General features: G+C 56.0%; 1 protein-coding gene across 1 annotated transcript; it reads right to left on the bottom strand.

The window, feature by feature from the left end:
- Window positions 1–46: 46 nt before the first annotated feature.
- LOC131203043 (cytochrome P450 26B1) lies at window positions 47–17,470 on the bottom strand. Its single transcript, XM_058192899.1, has 6 exons — window positions 17,133–17,470; window positions 13,410–13,634; window positions 5,434–5,709; window positions 4,802–4,957; window positions 3,565–3,846; window positions 47–1,877 (listed from the first exon to the last, which is right to left on the bottom strand). The coding sequence occupies exons 1-6, from the start codon at window positions 17,334–17,336 to the stop codon at window positions 1,485–1,487; spliced, it is 1,536 nt and encodes a 511-aa protein (XP_058048882.1). The 5' UTR covers window positions 17,337–17,470; the 3' UTR covers window positions 47–1,484.
- Window positions 17,471–17,999: the final 529 nt, after the last annotated feature.

Raw genomic sequence — 17,999 nt, 5'->3', positions numbered from 1 at the left:
TGGCAGACAAGTTTGCCATAAAGAATGAAAGGAAAAAGCAAAGCAGTGGGATCATTCATATTTTACTAAATAACACACATTTGAGACAGCAATATTATTAGACTAAATATCCATTCTGACTTAATAACAAAAATAATACTTATAGTTTATAAACTCAGACAAAACGAGCCCACCGCTTTTCTTGTATAAAATAATAATAGCGCCAACGGGAACTGTGCTAAGCAATCAAAAGGAACACAAGACAAACACAGATTCTGAGTCTCGAAAGTGCTTCATTCTGCAAATCCACTGCAGTAACATTTTAATATTCCTTTTTTTTTTAGTCAAGTTATATTAGCTAGGAAAGGTCAATCAAACAGGCGTTATCCCGGACTAAATGAAATGCACGCGTGTCTATGGATAGACCAAAAGAGGAGAATATTTATAACTGGAGGTTGAAATGAGGAGTCCTTGGTTGTTTTCTGGCAGATGTTTCATCTTACCAAACTAGGTAACATCATCAGTGCTAGTAGAGAGTATTTATGAGCAAACCTCACTCCCTACTAGCACTGATGACGTTACCTTGTTAGGAAATGAGACGTCTGCAAGAAAACAGCCCAGCTCGGAGAGCACCAAGGACCCTCTCAGGGAAAGAGATCTAAACTTCCCTTCTCAAAAATCTTCTGGAGCCACTTCTGGTAAAGGAAGAACTTCGGGTCTTGGGATTGAAGCCTCTCTGGCAAGGGGCCCCAGGGCCTGCCTCATTGAGGAGGGGGGCTTGCAGGGACACAAGGAAAGCAAGAAAGCAGCAGCTGAGGGCCTCAAGTGACCTTCTGGGGCCATGGCCCAGGCGTGGGCTTCCCCGGAACTGAGGGCCACGGAGGAGGCGACCCAGGAGTTTTCTCCAGAATCCACAGCCTTTATTTGCCACACCAGGCTAGAGAAAAAGGCCCCTTTGGGCAGCTTCCGAAGGAAGAGAAGGGATGGCAGCTGTGCAGAACTCCAGGCCCCACCTCAAAGCTTTGCGAAACCCCCGGCTGGGCCTTTTGCCTTCCCCAGCCATCTTCCTGATCCCCTGCCCTCCTGGGTGTTGTGGGTATGCCTGACCCCAAGCACGCCTGCGGGGAGGGCCCACTCGGGAGTCCCTCGGCCACTTTGAATAGCAAAGACAAGAAGAGTTCCCGACTACTGTGGGATGACACTGCCTGATTTAACACTTGAAAGTAAGTGTATATACACACATACATACGCTGATTATGGTCAACACAATTCGCTTTTCGCCGGTGTTCAAACACAAAACCGAACAGAAGCCACGGAGGAGAAATCCGCCGTTCACCCCCAGAGTAAATCACCCCCACAGTTTTTGGCATATTCGCTGGAGAAGGCTTTGCCGAATGTGTCCACCAAGGTCAGCCCTTCTCCATCATCAGTGGTGGGTCGAGCTTCTTCCTTCCCCCTCTCCGTTCCAGTCGCTTCCCCCTCGCCAGCCCAGAGGAGCCTTCGGCCTACACGGTGGCCCCCAACATGGCCTCTCTCTCTGTCAAGATTTCGTTCTGATTTGAGTCGAGTCCAAAAAATTTGACCTTGAGTCCATCAACCGGGTGGACCACGGGCACCAGGGTCACCGGAGGGAAAGTCCTGGTGGCCAGTTCGAATCGACTTGTGCTGGCTAGCTCGATGGCCAGCACTTTGAGGAACAGCTTGGCCAGATGTTTGCCGAGACAGGTCCGTACCCCTCCGCCGAAGGGCAGGTAGTGGAAGCGGCCATCTTTGTCTTCGCTGCGCTCCTGGCCAAAGCGATCGGGGTCAAAGACGTCCACATCTTTGAAGACGGGAGCTGTGTCATGGGTGTCTCGGATGCTGTACATGATGCTCCAGCCTTTGGGGATCTGGAAGCCCTGGAGAAACATGAGATGGATTGTCAGGGGGGCACAGAGAGACAGAGAGTTCCTCACAAGGTTCCAGATGCATCAGGGCTATTCTAGAACGCTGCTACAGGAGGGTCTGATTTAGAGGAACCCCAAGTCCTAGGAAGTTCGAGATGGCCCATCACGCGTCTCATGACCCAACTAGGGAACATCATCAGTGCTAGAAGGGAGTGGGGGTTGTTCACTGTTTGTATACTAGTGGTTTGCTTTGCCAAGAAGGAGATGTCCACCCCACTGCATCTGCCATCTGCTGGCCCCATTCAGAAGGATACTGACCAGCCCTTGATCTCTGATGGACTCTGCAGACTGGAACAACCAAGGGGTGAAATTTGTTTTGCTCCTTGGAAATTCCGTCATGAGTCATCCAGATGCCATCCCAACATCTGGCTCTAGCCCTCATTTCTCTTATCCAGATTTAGAGTGTTGGGTTCTATAATGATGCATCTGCAGCCGCCCAAATCCTGATGCCTCTGAAAACTCATTATTTCAGGAGGGGTCCTTCTAAGCCCACCTCCTTCTACGTTTTTCCCTTGGCTTCAAGAGGAGAGACGGCAACCCGTGAACCCAAAATAAAAAGTTCCCTTCCCACAACAAAGGAACCCATAAGAATCCGAGTATTTTGTACACTTACAGATGTTGTTTAAAAGATCATTTATAAGGCACTCATCTCAACCACCATTCAGCAAATCATTTTTATTGTTGCATAGAGAAGCTCTTTCCAGGGAAATCAATTAAGAAGCCCCGGGAATAGCCAGAAGGGCAGTCTGGCCAGACGGTAGGAAGAGGTCTCCAATTGTGGACTTCAATTCCCAGAATTCCTCAGTCAGTTGGGAGTTGAAGTTCACAAGTCTTAAATTTGACAAGTTGGAAGGCAGCTGCTGTCAGGAGATGACCAGGATCAGCCCAAAGACCACATCAATCCAGCCTGCCTTGAAGTCCGTTGGCTCTTCTCTGGCATCAATTCACCTTGACCAATAGTGGAATCCGATTCTCGTGTTTAGGAAGATGAAATAAATTTATGGTACTTTTGAACTCTATCCTGGCTCCTGACTTCCTGCACCTGACCCAGAGGTTGTAACCCACAGCACCCTTTGGGAGGGGCAGGTCCAAAAGCTTGGCCTTCAAACCTCCTGCGGCTTCTATAGCTGTCCAAGGTTACTATCAGCCTTGAGCTTTTCAACCGGTTTAGACATGGGTTAAGGGTGAGGAAAAGGGTGGGAGCAATTAGAAGGCAAACCACTTTCCTCTCTCCAAACTCTCTGGAGACCCTCAGAAATGGACCAAATTATTGACTTGGGATTAAGGTTCTCCTGCTTCCCTCCTGTTCCTATTATCTCTCTGAAAAATATTTTTTCCCTGCAAAGTTTCAATCATTTTGCCACCCAATTAAAGCAATGCAATCCCAGGATGCTGGGGAGGTCATGGGGTCATGACCCTTCTGACCTTGGAGATTTGTCTCCCAATTTGGGTAAACCTAGAACAGTGTTTCTCAACCTTGGCTCCTTTAAGAGGCGTGGACTTTGACTCCCAGAGTTCTTTGCTGCTGAGGAATTCTGGGAGTTGGTCCACACCTCTTAAAGCGGCCGAAGGTTGAGAAAGGCTGACCTAGAACCTCCAGGAGGGGGGAGGGGGCTTCATGCAAGGTCCTCTTACTCACATCCAGCTCAAAGGTCTGCAGCACCGTCCGGTACCCCCCCGAAATGGGGGTGAAAAGCCGGAGCACCTCCTTGATGACACAGTCCAGGTACTGGAGGCTGTGGACGGTCTCCAGCTGAAGGGCCCCCTCGCAGAGGCAGCCGTTGTGCAAGAGGCCCTTGTTCCTCAGCTCTTCGCGAAGTTTCTCCAGGACCGCCGGATGCTTCAGCAGTTGCATGATCAGAGAGGTGCTGGCACTGGCAGTGGTGGCATAGGCAGCGAAGATCAGCTCCAGGGTGCCATCCTAGGGCAAAGAGAGGCTGCATGAGCCTGGGTTGACGGGCTGAGCTCCAAAAGAGCAATGCTACTTGATCTGATCCTATCCAACAACATGACATTTAATGTGAAGAAAAGCAAGGCAGGAAAAACCAAAGGTCCCCAGTACAGATTAGGCGAGACCTGGCTCAGAAACAGTCGCTGTGAGAGGGACCTTGAAGTCCTAGTGGACGATCCCTTAAACCTGAGCTAGTCGTTTTCAGCAGCCCGAAAAGCGAATACAATCCTCGGTTGTATAAACAGAGGCATAGATTCAAAATCAAGTAAAATATTAATACCATTTTATAAATCCTTAATAAGGCCACACCTGGAATCCTGCATCCAGTTTGGGACACCACATTACACACAAAAAAATGTTGAGACTTTGGAAAAAGTTCAGAGAAGAGCAACTAAGAGGATTAAAGGCCTGGAGACTAAAACATAAGAAGAACGGTTGCAGCCGGGTTTAGATATGCCCAGTCTAGAGAAAAGAGGACTAGGGTTGACATGAAAGCAGTCTTTAAGTATTTGAGGGGCAGCCACAAAGAAGAAGGGGTCAACCTATCTGCCAAAGCACCTGAAGGCAGGAAAAGAAACAATGGAGGGAAACTAATCAAGGAGAGAAACAACCTGGAATTGAGGAGAAACTTCCTAACAGTCAGAACAATTAACCAGTGGAACAGAAGTTGCCTCCGGAACTAGTGGGGCTTCCAACACTGGAGGTTTTTAAGAGTGGACAGGTACTTGTCTGGAATGGAATAGGGGGGGTTGGACTAGATGACCTACAAGGTTCCTTCCAGCTCTGTTATTCTATTCCATTCCATTCCATTCCATTCCATTCTATGCATCCTGGTCTAGCATTGAGCGGGAAAGGGGAGTCCAGCGCTCCCAGTGGTGACTGAGAGAAGTGGCGCCTGCTACCTGTCCAGCCCAGGGATTCATACCTTCAGCTCCTGCATGGTCAGCTCCTTGCCGTGTTCTTTGCCGCTTTCGATCAGGAGGTCCAGAGCATCCAGGTAGTCTTTGCCTTGGGAATTCTGCAGCTTTTCCCGGATGGCTTTTTCTAAGCCCTTCTGCAAAATCTCCCTCGCACGAATCCCCTACGGGAAAAAAAACATCCAGGATCATGTCACTCCCACGCCCTCCGACTGTGTTGAGACTTGATGTCCCAGAATCCCCAGCCACATCTGCAGGGCGGTCAGTGGGGCAATAGCTAGACATCTGTCATCTGTCAAACCCTCTAAAACAGGGGTGTTCAATCTTGCATGCTTTAAGACTTGTGGACTTAGCCGGGGAATTCTGGGAGTCAAAGTCCACAAATCTTAAAGTTGCTAAAATTGGAGACCCCTGCCCTAAAAGCATCTAAACTACAAGAGCCAAAATACCCCACCCAATTTCCTCCACCTTGGAGGTGCCTCAAAGGATGCTACCTTTTACCAGGGTTGGGCCACACTTTCCGGTGGGTTCTTTGGGCAGAGAAAGACTCATGAATGTCCTTCTTCTTAACAGGTGGTCCAGCACAGGCAAAGCACCCAGGTTTCTGCCCACCCCCACCCCCGGTGGAGCCCTTTCTTACCTTACGGTAGCCACTGAAGGGCAGGTCCACAGGTAAGGAGAAGACATTCTCCACGAATTGCTGGTAGACTTCGAACATCTGGCTAAGCTCCCCATCTGGGATTCGGAACCCCAGAAGGACCCGGATGGCCATATGGAAAGTGAGCTTCTGGGCTTCGTGGTAGACGTTGATGGGGTCAGGGTTCCTGCCCCAAGCTCTCAGGGTCTCTTGAATCACCAGCCGGATCTTGGGCAGGTAACTTTCCAGAGCTTCGTGGCTGAATATTTTTGAGAAGACCTGAAGTGCAGACAGGGGAGAGCATTGGGTTAAGGAGGAGGAAGTTTACCTGGTCGTCACTGTGATGCCATTTCATGGTTCAGGGATTGCCCCTCCCCCCCAACTCCAGCAGTATCACCCACCCCCAAGGCCCAGAGGGGAAAAGCAGAGCAAAGTGAGAACTATTAGCCGGTGGAACAACTTGCCTCCAGAAGTTGCTTGCTCCAACACTGGAAGTTTTTCCAAAGAAATTAAGACAGCCATTTGGCTGAAATGGTACTATAGGGTCTCCCTGCTTTAGCAGGGGGTTGGACTAGATGACCTCCAAGGTCCCTTCTAACTCCCGTATTCTGTGATGTTATTCCATTATTCTTTCTATGATCACGTGTATCCATCCCAGCAAACCCAAAGGAAGTCCAGAATGGTAAAGGATCTCCTGCCGTGGGCAGAGGTTGGACTAAAAGACCTCCAGGGTCTTGCCATTCAGTGTTCAGTGTTTTTCCAAGGGGTCCGTGGAAAGGGAGACCTCCTGGCAACCATTCTCAAAACTCTTTCTTGGACTAGTGAGGATTTTCAACCTCTGCAGGAGATAACCCGCCCGCCTGCCTGGGTTTAGCGGTCCCACACACTCAGCCACTCTGGCTTCCACAAGATGGTTTATGGCTTAAATGGAAACCAAGGTTATGACAGTCTTTGCTTGACATACAGACGCCCAAGCCAAGGCAGATCCCATTTCTGCCCCTGAGCTGGGGGCCAACGTGGGTCCTTGCCATTTATGGGTGAAAAGGAGACCCAAAGAGGGCAGCTAGCAGGATGGCTGCTGCTGACAGAGGGACTAAAGAAGAGCTCAGGTTGCAGCTCAGGTTGAACTGCAGGGTCCTTGGTGATCTCTGGGCTTGGTGGTTTTCCTGCAGACATTTCATGAGCCAAGCTAGGTAACATCATCAGTGCTAGAACAGAGGGGGGTTTGCAGAGAGACGGGGAGGAGGACTGTGGCGTCCGCGGTGCTCTCTGACTTCGGTTGTTTTCTTGCAGAGGTTTCATTACCAGCTAGATCACAGCCTCAGTGTCCTGATGAATAATGAAACCTCTGCAAGGAAACCACCACTGACCCTGAAAAAGCTTGTGAGGGGTTCTAGATCAGGGCACTGGCCTGGTCCTCAGGGCAGATGCCTTCCTTCGCAGGCCTCCTCGGGTTCAACCAGGGCCTCCAGGTGTCTCCGGGGAGACCAGCTTGGCCACCATCTGGGCCTCCATCCCCTGCAAGGGTCCAGGCAACCTCTGGTCTCCCTGCTTGCACAGTCCAGCCTTGGCCCAGAGAGCCTGGCGCCGCCCACCTCCTCCTCTGCCAAGGTAAACTGCCAGGGGGCCTTGCTAGCAGGGGAGAGGCCCGCCCAACTAGTAGCATCTCTCAGAGCAGCCGGGAGGGCCAGAGTGGCTGCTGCCTGCCAGCTGACGGTCTGCCCTGCCGGCCTTCCCCTCCTCTGAGGGGCCAGGCGGAAAAAGAGTGTTTGCTTACTTTTGATTAACTTACACGTGCAGAGCCGGGCCGGAGCCCCCCGCCCTCCCCCTCCCTCCGGCTCCAGCAGCAGGGAGCACGCGCCAAGGTCAGGCGGGGCGCTGGCATCCGGCTCACGTCGAGGAAGGAAGGAGGGAGGGCTTGGGGGGGGGGGCTCACTACTCGGTCTATCTTCCACGGAGGAGCGCAGGGCTCCCGAGGGGAACCTTCCAAGTTGTAAATGTGGGAATTACACACACGCACACACCACACACAGAGCAGGGGGGAAACTGTGTGCAAAATGCTGGTTTCCTGGACGCTGCCCTGCATTTCCAATGCGAGGCGCCTCTCGCGAAAGTTTTGTTTAGTCAAATAACAGCCCCGGGTTTTCCCGGCCCAGGCACTAACAATGGTTGCTTCACAAGTCAGGATCCAGAGGCTCCAGGATTGGGGGCGCCGCAGCCCAGGCTGCCCTCAAGCAAATGAAGAAGAGGCGGATCGGGAGCCCCCCTGGAGTCTTTGCACGGTGGGCCGACCGATCTGGCTCCCAGCCACGGGAGGTCCCGTTCCAAGAGTTTGACTTACAAGTTACAACCTTGGTATGAAAGTCTATGGAGATTCTTGGCCATCCAGGTCAGGGTTGTCCCAGAGGTGCTTTTTCAGGAGGCAACTGGACTTTCTGGTTTTTCTCTGAAGACGTTTCGCTTCTCATCATAGAAGCTTCCTCAGCTCTGACTGGATCTTTCCACTCCCCACCATCCCAGTCAGAGCTGAAGAAGCTTCTGAGATGAGAAGCGAAACGTCTTCAGAGAAAGTCCAGAAAGTCCAGTTACCTCTTGAAAAAAAGCACCTTTGGGAGGGTGTGAAAGGAAGGCAGCCTCTGCCCATGCACAGAGGGCTGCTTTCCCGTGGCCTGTGAGGGATCCGAGGGGTCTCTTCCTTGGGAATATCAGCCGTGGTGCTCCAGAGGACCGCTCCGTCGTCCCTCCGGCGGCGTCTCACCCAGCCTCCTCGGGAGCCAGACTCCGGGGAAAAGGGCGCCCGAAGGAGGGAGTCCAGCTCAGGCGCTTTGGCTGCGGCGCTGGACGGCGGGCTGGCAGCTTCAAAGACGGGCGGCCCTCTGGTTCTCAGGCGGCGGCCCGGCTGGGTCAGGACGGAGCCGGAGCAGAGCGGCCGGGGTGGGGGGGCGGCGGCTGCATGGCTCCGAGGGGGCGACTCGCGCAAGGCCGGCGGGCTTCCCCGGCTCTCGGCTTCGGCTTCCCCGAGAGAAATCCCGCAGCCGAGCGGCGGCTGACTCCCGGCGCCCTCTAGCGACCTCCCTCCCTGCGCTCCAACGGCTTCCCTGCTGGAGGCAGCGCGAGATTCCCCCAGAAACGTGCCAAAAACGGGGGGACCCCACGTCTCTCCCTCTTTGCGCAGAAGCGTGAGGGACAGGAGGGGAACCTCTCGCGGGCTGCATCGTCTTAACTCCGACTTGAATCGCCGGACTGGCCATTGAAACTCCGGAACAAGGAGTCCCGTCCCGGGTGAGAGTTTCGAGGGGGTGGAACCCACAATGCCCCCCACTCCCAGGCCGCCCTGGCCGTTGGCTCTCGCGGTTTCCCATTGCCAACTTTTTACACTTCAACGGTTCCTTGCCCTGATGCCAGCCTCTGGAGGGGGAGGAAACAGCCACAGCATCAGCCCTCCCACCACCTCCCAAGGCTGTTCAAGTCACTCTTCAAGTGACTAGACCTCATGATCTGAGAGGCACAGAAAGAGCGAGTCGGATGCCCAGATTGCCGCACAGCTTCTCCGATCCTGGCATTTACACCCAGGACCATCTCTGAGGCAGGCAGCAGGGCACAGAAGGGTAGGAAAGGCGGCTTCCCAATTGCAACTGTTTGCCAGTTAAGACCCGATTCAAATGTTTAAAAAGCCACCAATGTGAGCGCCTGCATTTCTTGTACTTCATTTGAGAATTATGCTTAGAAAGTCCCCCAACAAGCTGGCAGAGGCAGGGGTGTTTTTTCCTAGCTGATTCTTGATGTCTCTTCCACATGTCGGGCTTGGTTGTAGGAATTTGCCTCCTGACTGGGCGGGGAGGGAGGGAGGGAGGGAGATCTGAGTGCAAAAGAGGAAAAACCAGGCACGTTTTCCCTCTGCCATCCTGGCAGGGAAAGGAATGGAGCCACCAGCAAGTCCAGATGGCATGGCTGTGAGGGCTACCAGCAGCTCTTGGTGGCAATGGTGCCAGAGAGCCTCACTTCCTCCTTTGGCATCCGGTGGCCCAAATATGGCACAGCAGGAGCAGCAGCCAAAGAAGAACAGAGAGAGAGAGGGACGGAGGGAGGGAGAGAGAGAGAGAGAGAGAATTTGCCTCCTGACTGCGGGTGGGGGGAGGAAGGAGGGAGAAGAAAGAATAGAGAAGAGGAGGAGGAGGAGGAGGAGGAGGACTGTGCTGCTCTCTGAGCTTGGTTATGTTCTTGCAGATGTTTCATTACCCTAGTAGGTAACATCATCAGCGTTAAAAAGGAGTGTGTGCGGAGGGAGGGGGATAGAATAGGAGGGGAGGGGAGGGAGAGGGGCAGCAGAGGCTGAACTCTCCTTCCTCAGAAGCCCGATTGCCAGCTTCAAAGGGCCCCTCCCCAGACGCCAGACCACCTCACCTCTTTCCGCTCCTTTGGGGAAACCCTCCCGATCTTCTCAAGCAAAGGGGGGGGAGGGGTCGTGATGCACCCACCACCCAAGGCTGCCAAGTTCATTCCAGGTAGAGAGAAGAGGCAACTCCGACTCTCCCAGCCTGGAATGAAAACCGGATATTTCCCAGCTTTGCGTCTGTCCTCCAGCAGAGCATTCTTGCCTGGCTGCTGTCTGGGCCGCCGGATGTGCCGAGCACGCCAGGTATGCGCGGGCCCCGAGCCTTTGCTGGAGGCCTCGGAGGAACCTCACTGGTGCTGGGCTTTTTCTGGGGGAGAAGGGGAAAAGGCCCCTGGGAGAGAGCAGATTTCCCAGTCCAGACTGGCACCAAGCAAATCGCCCCCTCTAGTTGCTGGCTGCAGGTGATTCAGCCGGACTACACAACGTGTGTGTTGTTAAGGGGGGGCATCAAACAAAAGTCAACACCAGCCCTACTCTCAGGCAGCATCAGGCAACAACAGACAGCCACTCCTGAGCTGCAATTTCTTTGAGGCCTGAGGGCGAATCCTGGGCTTCGACGGAGCCGGGCAGGATTTAGCAGCTGAACCAAGACAGGCAGGCGGGCACTTTTGGGGCACTTCTCAGCTGACCTCGGAGCATTGGCCTGCCAACAGCAAGCAGGCAGGGCTGGCGGGAGAAGGCCAGGTGTCAAGATACACCTGTGAGATACCAGGAAATGCGAGTCCAAGTAAGGAGGCAATCTCTCGCCCGGGGGAGACAAAAAGTCCTCTGGGGTGTATTAGCCCAGCACAGCTGATTCAGGAGCCCACAATGCTGCCCTCAGGAAAAAAAATGGAATTACAGGAAATAATCCACTTACTAGCATTTGCTTAGGGGACATTCAAAGTTACAACACTGAAAAAAGTGACTTATGGCCATTTTTCACACTTATGATGGTTGCAGCATCTCCACAATCACAGGATCCCTGCCTCCTTTCTTCCAAGGTTAATGGCTGCCTCCACTCGAACTCCCCACCCATCTCCTCCCTACCTCTTCCCTTTCGGCTCTCCTAGACAGTACGGGGGGGGGGGGGGCGCTACAGCACTTTTAAACTGGTGCCACTGCCCCAGAGTTTCTACTAAGCCCCCCTGATGCCACTGAAGAGGGTCACCATGCAGGGCGGCCGAGCTGGGTGGGGGAACAGGCAAAGGAGAGGAAGCCCCCCAAGAGCTGTAAGGGAGGGAGGTACCTGTGACCATAGTGACGCTGCAACCGCCATAACTTTGAGGACCAGGTGTAAGGAGCATTCATCCAGCGAAGCCATAACTTTGAACAATCGCTGAACGAACGGTCGTAATTCAAGGACGAGCTGTAGTGGCATTCTGTGGATCATCTTGCTGCTTTCTGCGCCCCTCCCAACCTGTCTGCTGTGCCTGCCACAGAGCAGCAGCAGGAAACACCCAGAAGAGTCTGGTACGCGTTTGCCTTTTAATGAGAGGTTAGTGGCCAAAGATTCCACCGGACACCTTCCAATTTCTGGCTGCCACGGATCAAAATGCCTCCCTAGGCAGCTTGAGATGAGAGCAACGAGAGGATTCAAGGCCTGGAAACATAGGCAGAGCGGTTGCAGGACGTGGCCGTGTCTAGTTTAATGAAAAGAAAGACTAGAGGGGACATGATAGAGGGGCTGCCCCGAAGAGGAGGAGGGTCCACCTATTCTCCAAAGCCCCTGAAGGCAGGACAAGAAACATCCTGGACAGAAACTAATCAAGGAGAGAAACAATCTGGTACTAAGGAGAAACTTCCTGATATTGAGGACAATTAACCAGTGGAACAGCCTGCCACTGGAAATTGTGGGTGCTCCATCACCGGAGGCTTTTTTAGAAGAGACTGGTCTTCTCGTTCCTCCCCACCCACCCCCTCAAGCAGGAGACCCTGTGCCATTTCAGACAGGTGTCTGTCCACTCCAGGCTCTTCCTAAAACGAGGCCCACAAGGCTCAGTTTAGGGTGGGAGGGAGACCCGTTCAAGCCCCCTCTCAGCCCCAGAAGCTTCTGGGGGGACTTTGAGTCAACCTTTCCCCCAGGCTCAGCCTCACCAGGGGCTTGTAGTGGGGAGACAGTGAAGAACGATTACCCCCATTAAAGGTAAGATGTGCTTCTAGCAACCGAAAGCCAAACACAACCGCCCCTTGAGTGGCCTGCAACTGCTGGGACCCCAGCCAGCCTCCTCAGGGGAAAAGAAAGCCAGCCGGAGCGTTTTCTCAAAGAGGGGCTGAGGCGGGGGTTGCCTAAGGGTCTCCTAAGTGACTGGGCTGTGCCTGAGATTGCTGGTAAGGAAAAGGGCAGGAACCACTGCAGCAGAAGGGACCCTAAGGCTGTGCTCCTCCCACAGCACAGACCCCCAAGTGGCCCCTTCTGCTGTCCACAAGGAAAGGGCCAAACATCAAGCCTTTGGGCGACCCTCCCTCTTCCCCAAGAGGCAAGAACAAGGGACAGAGAATACTTTGGGGTGGGGGGGGTCATTCAGAGAGTGTGGGCAGATGGCGGGGAGGAGGTAACCTTCAAATCTATGGACAAATCCTTAGGGGGTGGCTTGGCTAGGATATATTTCATATTTTAGAGTGAGAGGAAGAGGGGGCCAAGGATGTGGTTGGGAGAGAAGATCTGAACTCTGCACATGCCTTAGAGTTCCCTTGCATCTCAACAGCGACTCCTGCTGCCTGGAGATGCAAGGCTAGAGGGGGGGAACCCACCTAACTTTTAAGGTTCTTTGTCCCTTCACTAGCCCTCCCCCTCCCCCTCCACGCCTTTCCCAGAACCCCCTTCATGGGGGTGGGGAGAGAAATTTAGCTGAATCTGCTGGGAACGACTGACTTTGAAAGGGGGGAGGGGCTTTAATGGCATTTTCCCTGGATAGGAAAACTGTAAGGTTGACGTTCCTACTAAGCAAAGGTGGACAAAGTTCTCAAGCAACAAGAAAGGCCCCGCGATTCTAGATATGCAGGAGCCCTTTTCCCGGACCGCTGCGACCACCCCTCTGTTTGCACCTCTCTAGCAAAGACACACACACTCACCAGCGGGAGCCGCTCCTTCAGCCGCCAGCAGGGCGAGCGAGCCGCGGGCAGGCAGGGGAGCACCGCTCCGGCTCTTGCGCAGCTCCGCCCGTCGGAAGCCCCCCCCCCGGAGGGTTACTAGAGTTCAACCTCGGCACGTGCCGCCGGCGAGGTCGAGGCGAACCAGACGTCTGGGCGGCCGCAGCGCGCAGCGGGCCTTTCCCCCCCACTCCACCCCCGGCGCTCCGCAAGACAGCCTCCCTGTCCTCCCCAAGGACCCCCCAGCCGCGCCCAGCTCACCCCCGAGGCACGGCACCCCAATGCCCATCCTCCTCGGCCGCTACCCGAGACTCTGGAATTCCCGGAGCGGAGCAAAGAGCTCCCCGGTCGACTCAGAGCCGCCGCCGCCGCCGCCGCCCCCCACCCTCCCAGGCGCTTCGCCGTTTTAAATTCCTCAAAGGCGCATCCCAGACCCGGCGGGGAAGACCCGCTGCCGAATGCTCCCGCAAGGCACTGTGCGGAAGCTCAGAGGCCCGCGCGCAGCCCTTACCTTCCGCTTGTGCCGGTGGACGTCGCCGATGGAGTTGGCCACGGTGTTGGGGCCCAGGAGCAGGCGGGTGCTGCGAGGCCACTCGGTGCTGACCAGGCTGTGCTCGCCCATCAGGATCTTTCGCACGTTCTCGGCGCCCGTCACGCGGATCAGCGGCCGGCCCAGCAGGTGGGTCTTGAAGACGTTGCCGTACCTCTCCCGCCGCGAGGACTGGAACCCGGGGCCCTGCAAGAGGAGGCGCGGCCGCTCAGCCCGGAAGCTTCCCCACGGCCGGGCAGCCGCTTTCCGCGACCTCTCTCCCCCCACCCCCATGTCACCCGACTTTGCCCCGCAGCCCGAAGCCGGGGAAGCGGCCGCCGAGCCCGGGAAAGATCCGGGGTCGCCAGCAGAGCTCTGGCTGTCTCTGGTCCGCCTTTTTCGCGCCCGGGTGAGGGTGCTGAACTTGTGGTCTTCCCTTGGAGGACGGAGAGCGGGACGGGAGCCCCGCGGTGGCTGCAAAGGCTGCTGAAGCGACGGGGTTCCTGCTCAAAAGCCCCTACCCCGAACCCTCCTTGCGTGCTCAGCCCGTATTTTTTACCCACTTTCTTCTGTTCACATGCACACGGATGGATGGGGTATCAAAAAGATTAAACTGTGCGGGAAAGGAAAGGGGAATGCCTGGCCACGGGTATAAGTCCGGCGCGTGGAAAACGGGGCTTCTGTTCGTGACTTTGGGTGGGTCGGATTTCTTGGGCCGTCCCGCGTAGCCAAAAGACGGCGGGAAACGTCAGGCGCGGGATTTTCACCTTCCTTAACTGAGGCTTTGGTTGCTTCTGCTAGGAGGGGGCGTCTCTGCCAGCCTTAGCCCCCTCCCCACCCCCTGCCAACGCTGCTAGAAAGCAAAAGAAGGCGCAAAAGCTCTAGCCTTGATCCAAAGTAAGCCTGGCAGCCTCTGAGCGAGACGATTGCTTGGCTTGAGCACAAATTCACCGAACTGGCGAAGAGAGTTTCGGGATCCCGAACTCAAAAGAGTTTAGCGAATTGTGTGGATGCAGCAGAGGGGTCTCTAGTTCCTTCAGGGTGATCCGAGGGCTGATTTTAATTGCTGTCCAAAAGAGCTTCTGGTTACCTAGTCTAGGATGCCGAAGGCGTGCGCGTGCGCGCACACTCACAGAGTGTGCTCACTCACACGCCGTCCTCTTACACCAGGCATTCCCAGCGCTACTAGCTATGCCTGGAGGCAGCGGGCTCTCCTCGGCAGCCGGTGCTCAAGCAGAGTCCAGATCGCCCTTCCCGGGGAAGTGGGGGGGGGGGTTCCTCCGCTGCCGGGTGGGCTTCAGCGTCGCTGTCCAAATCGCCAGCGGCTGGTTTTGGGGTCGTCGAAGTGCAGGCAGAATCCGGAATGCAAATAGTGGGCGCCCCTTTTATAGATACCCCCGGTCGGGGAGGGGGGGCAATCTTTCTGCTTTGCTGCGTCGGAGGCAACGAACAGAATCCCCCCTTCCTTTGCGCGTATGGCGGCACAATAGAGTGAGGAGGGTTCCCTAAGGCCATCGAGACCACCCCCTGCACTCCAACTAAAGCCTAACTAATAGGCGCCTCTCAGTTTCCCTGACATTGAAGGGAAGCTCTCATTTGGGGAGGTGGACAAAATGCCTCTCCCGCCCACAGATGGCCAGTTGAAGGGGGGGAGACCGCGGTCCCCCAGATTGAGGCTGCCTGGGCCGGGACCCCCTCAACGGAGGGCAGGCTCCAGAGACCTCCACCCGTGGACCAGTGGAAGGGATTCGGTTTCTTCGATTACGGCTAGGGGTGGCTGAATCAGCCTCCTCCGTCTCCCCTTCGAGCCCTCGACTCCTCCTTTCCACGGAGGACGAATAACTGGATGAACCCACTCCCAAGTATCTCTGGCTAAGCGCGGGACGAGACCGGGACTCCTGATCACTTTCCCAGATGCTGGCGTGGTCCAGGGGAGGGAGGGAAAAAGCCGCAAAGAGGAAAAGCAACCCGAGGGGAAAGGGGCACCTGGACCTCCCGCGGGGTCCTCCTCCCCATTTTCGGAGCTAAAAAGAGGGAGGGTATTTCCCCCACGCGTTTTGGAAGAAACGCCGCAGAGGCTCCATGCGCCTTTGCAGCCAAAGAGGCGCCCCACTTTCCCAGGACAGGGTCTATCAGAGGCAGAGAGTTGGGGTCGGGTAGGGGTTGGGATGGGGGGGCGCTTAAAAAAACAAAACAAAAGCACGGTTGTGCAGTTCAGCTATTCAGATGACCCGGTGTCTTGATCTGCGTAAATATAATTAAAAGTGCTTTTAGTGGCATTAATAAAGGGTTATTTGTGCAATATTTCCATCCTTGTACAAAGGGCACCTTTATGTGGAAAGGTTTCATGGACTCCTGATCACTTTCCCAGATGCTGGCGTGGTCCAGGGGAGGGAGGGAAAAAGCCGCAAAGAGGAAAAGCAACCCGAGGGGAAAGGGGCACCTGGACCTCCCGCGGGGTCCTCCTCCCCATTTTCGGAGCTAAAAAGAGGGAGGGTATTTCCCCCACGCGTTTTGGAAGAAACGCCGCAGAGGCTCCATGCGCCTTTGCAGCCAAAGAGGCGCCCCACTTTCCCAGGACAGGGTCTATCAGAGGCAGAGAGTTGGGGTCGGGTAGGGGTTGGGATGGGGGGGCGCTTAAAAAAACAAAACAAAAGCACGGTTGTGCAGTTCAGCTATTCAGATGACCCGGTGTCTTGATCTGCGTAAATATAATTAAAAGTGCTTTTAGTGGCATTAATAAAGGGTTATTTGTGCAATATTTCCATCCTTGTACAAAGGGCACCTTTATGTGGAAAGGTTTCGGCGGACTCCGATTTATACTTTTTTAAAAAATTATTTTTAGCCCTAGACTTTTTTTTTCGGCCTGGATGGAGCCTTGAGGAAAAGGGAGAGCCCCTTTCCCGGCGCCCCTTGTGAATATTTCTTTTTAAAATAGTCCCATTGAGGGACGGCGCTTAACTCTTTAGATGCTGGGGGTGGGGAAGGTCTTTGAGGCGGAATTCATGGGTGAGGGGGCTGCAGAGGATTTCCAGGGCCCCAGAATTGGGCTTTCTAGTTTCTTTCGGCTTCCTAGCAGAGCGACGGGGATACAAGGAGGAATTCGAATCCCTCGCGAACGTGTAGACAGGCGCTGCTCCGTACGGCCGCGCCGAACTCTGAGGCTCGCGGCTGTGCAGCTTGGCGCAAACCGCGTGGGCTGCACCCCGAGTGTGGGCGGCCTTTCTGCGGCGGCGGCAAGAGAGAGCTGAGCTCGGGATGAACCTGGGCGGCCGAGAGGGAATCCCGCGCTGCGCTTTTCCCGGGAGGGGATGGCAGGGGAGGGGAAGGGAAGGGAGGGGCGGCGGAGACGGACAGGGAAAGCGCAGGCGAGAGCTAAGCGTTGGCAGGGAAAAAACACAAACTGTTCCACGGTTCCGCCCGGACTCCTCAGCCTTACCTGTTGGATGGAGCCTGGAAGGGGCGAGCTTCCTCCCCTCTCCCCACGGCCGGCGCGTCCCCCGCCGGCAGGAGACGCCGAGGAGAGGGCTGGGACCGACGGCCGCTTCCAACATTGCAAAGCTTCAGGCCGGGTGTAGCCGGGGATACCGCAGCCTCCTTCCCCGCTAGGATCGCCCGGCTCTTGGGCCGGTCAGTCCCCGACGCGCCTCTCCCTCCCACCGCCGACACCGGGCCCGGGGCTTCCCCAGCGCCGGCAGCGCTTACCTGCAGCAGCCAGTGGAAGGTCTCGCCCACCAGCGGGAAGCCCATGGTGCCCTTCGGGATGGGCAGTTTGCAGCTCTTGTCGCGCGTGGCGGCCCAGCGCAGCTGCCACAGTTGCTGCGAGACGGCCAGCAGCAGCGTCAGCGAGGCCAGGCAAGCGGCGGCGGTGGCCAGCGCAGAGAGCAGCTCGAAGCCGGCGATCAGCATCTTGCGCGCTGGGGACAGACCGCAGCCGTCGGAAGCGCCGCAGGAGGAGGCGGCCGGTTTGGACTCGGGGACACAGGCACGCCGGGGAGGCGAGCGAGATGCTGCACGGATTGCGCGCTGCTGCCCGCCGAAGAGCCGGGTGCTCAGACGGAGAAGGGGGCACCCCTTTCCGCTTAGATGAAGACCAGACGGAGGAACGCCCCGGCAGGCGCTGCAAAAGTCGGAGCCCCTCCCGAAAGCGACCCTCTCGGATCTTCGGGCGCTGCAGCGCTGCAACCCAGAGGCGGCGGCGGTGGCGGCGGCGGCGGCAGCTGAAAACTCCGCTGAAAGTTGGGCGGGAGGAGGGCGCTGCGGCCGGAGGGGTCCGGTGAGCCAGAGACTGGAGGCTCCGCGGCTGCGGCGGCCGAACCGAGGCGCAGGAGGCTACGAGAGCGGGCGCGGATCTGCAGCGGGCTTCTGCTGTCGCGCCGTCCAACTTGAGCGGCTGCCTGGAGCGTCTGTGCTGGGCGGGGGGCGGGCCGGCTGGGGGCGGGCAGGAGCTCCGTTTTGCGGCGCCGTCGGAGGAGGAGTCGCCGCGCTCCGCGCCCGTTTGCGGGGATCAGCCCAGGCGGCGCTTATATAGAGGCGGCGCGGCCGGTGCTCGGCCCGCGGTCGTCCCCTCCT

The sequence above is a fragment of the Ahaetulla prasina genome, chromosome 8 (assembly GCF_028640845.1).
Source record: "Ahaetulla prasina isolate Xishuangbanna chromosome 8, ASM2864084v1, whole genome shotgun sequence".
Taxonomy (NCBI): domain Eukaryota; kingdom Metazoa; phylum Chordata; class Lepidosauria; order Squamata; family Colubridae; genus Ahaetulla; species Ahaetulla prasina.
Note: the sequence above shows the minus strand (reverse complement) of the source record. Positions and strands in the feature narration are given on the sequence as shown.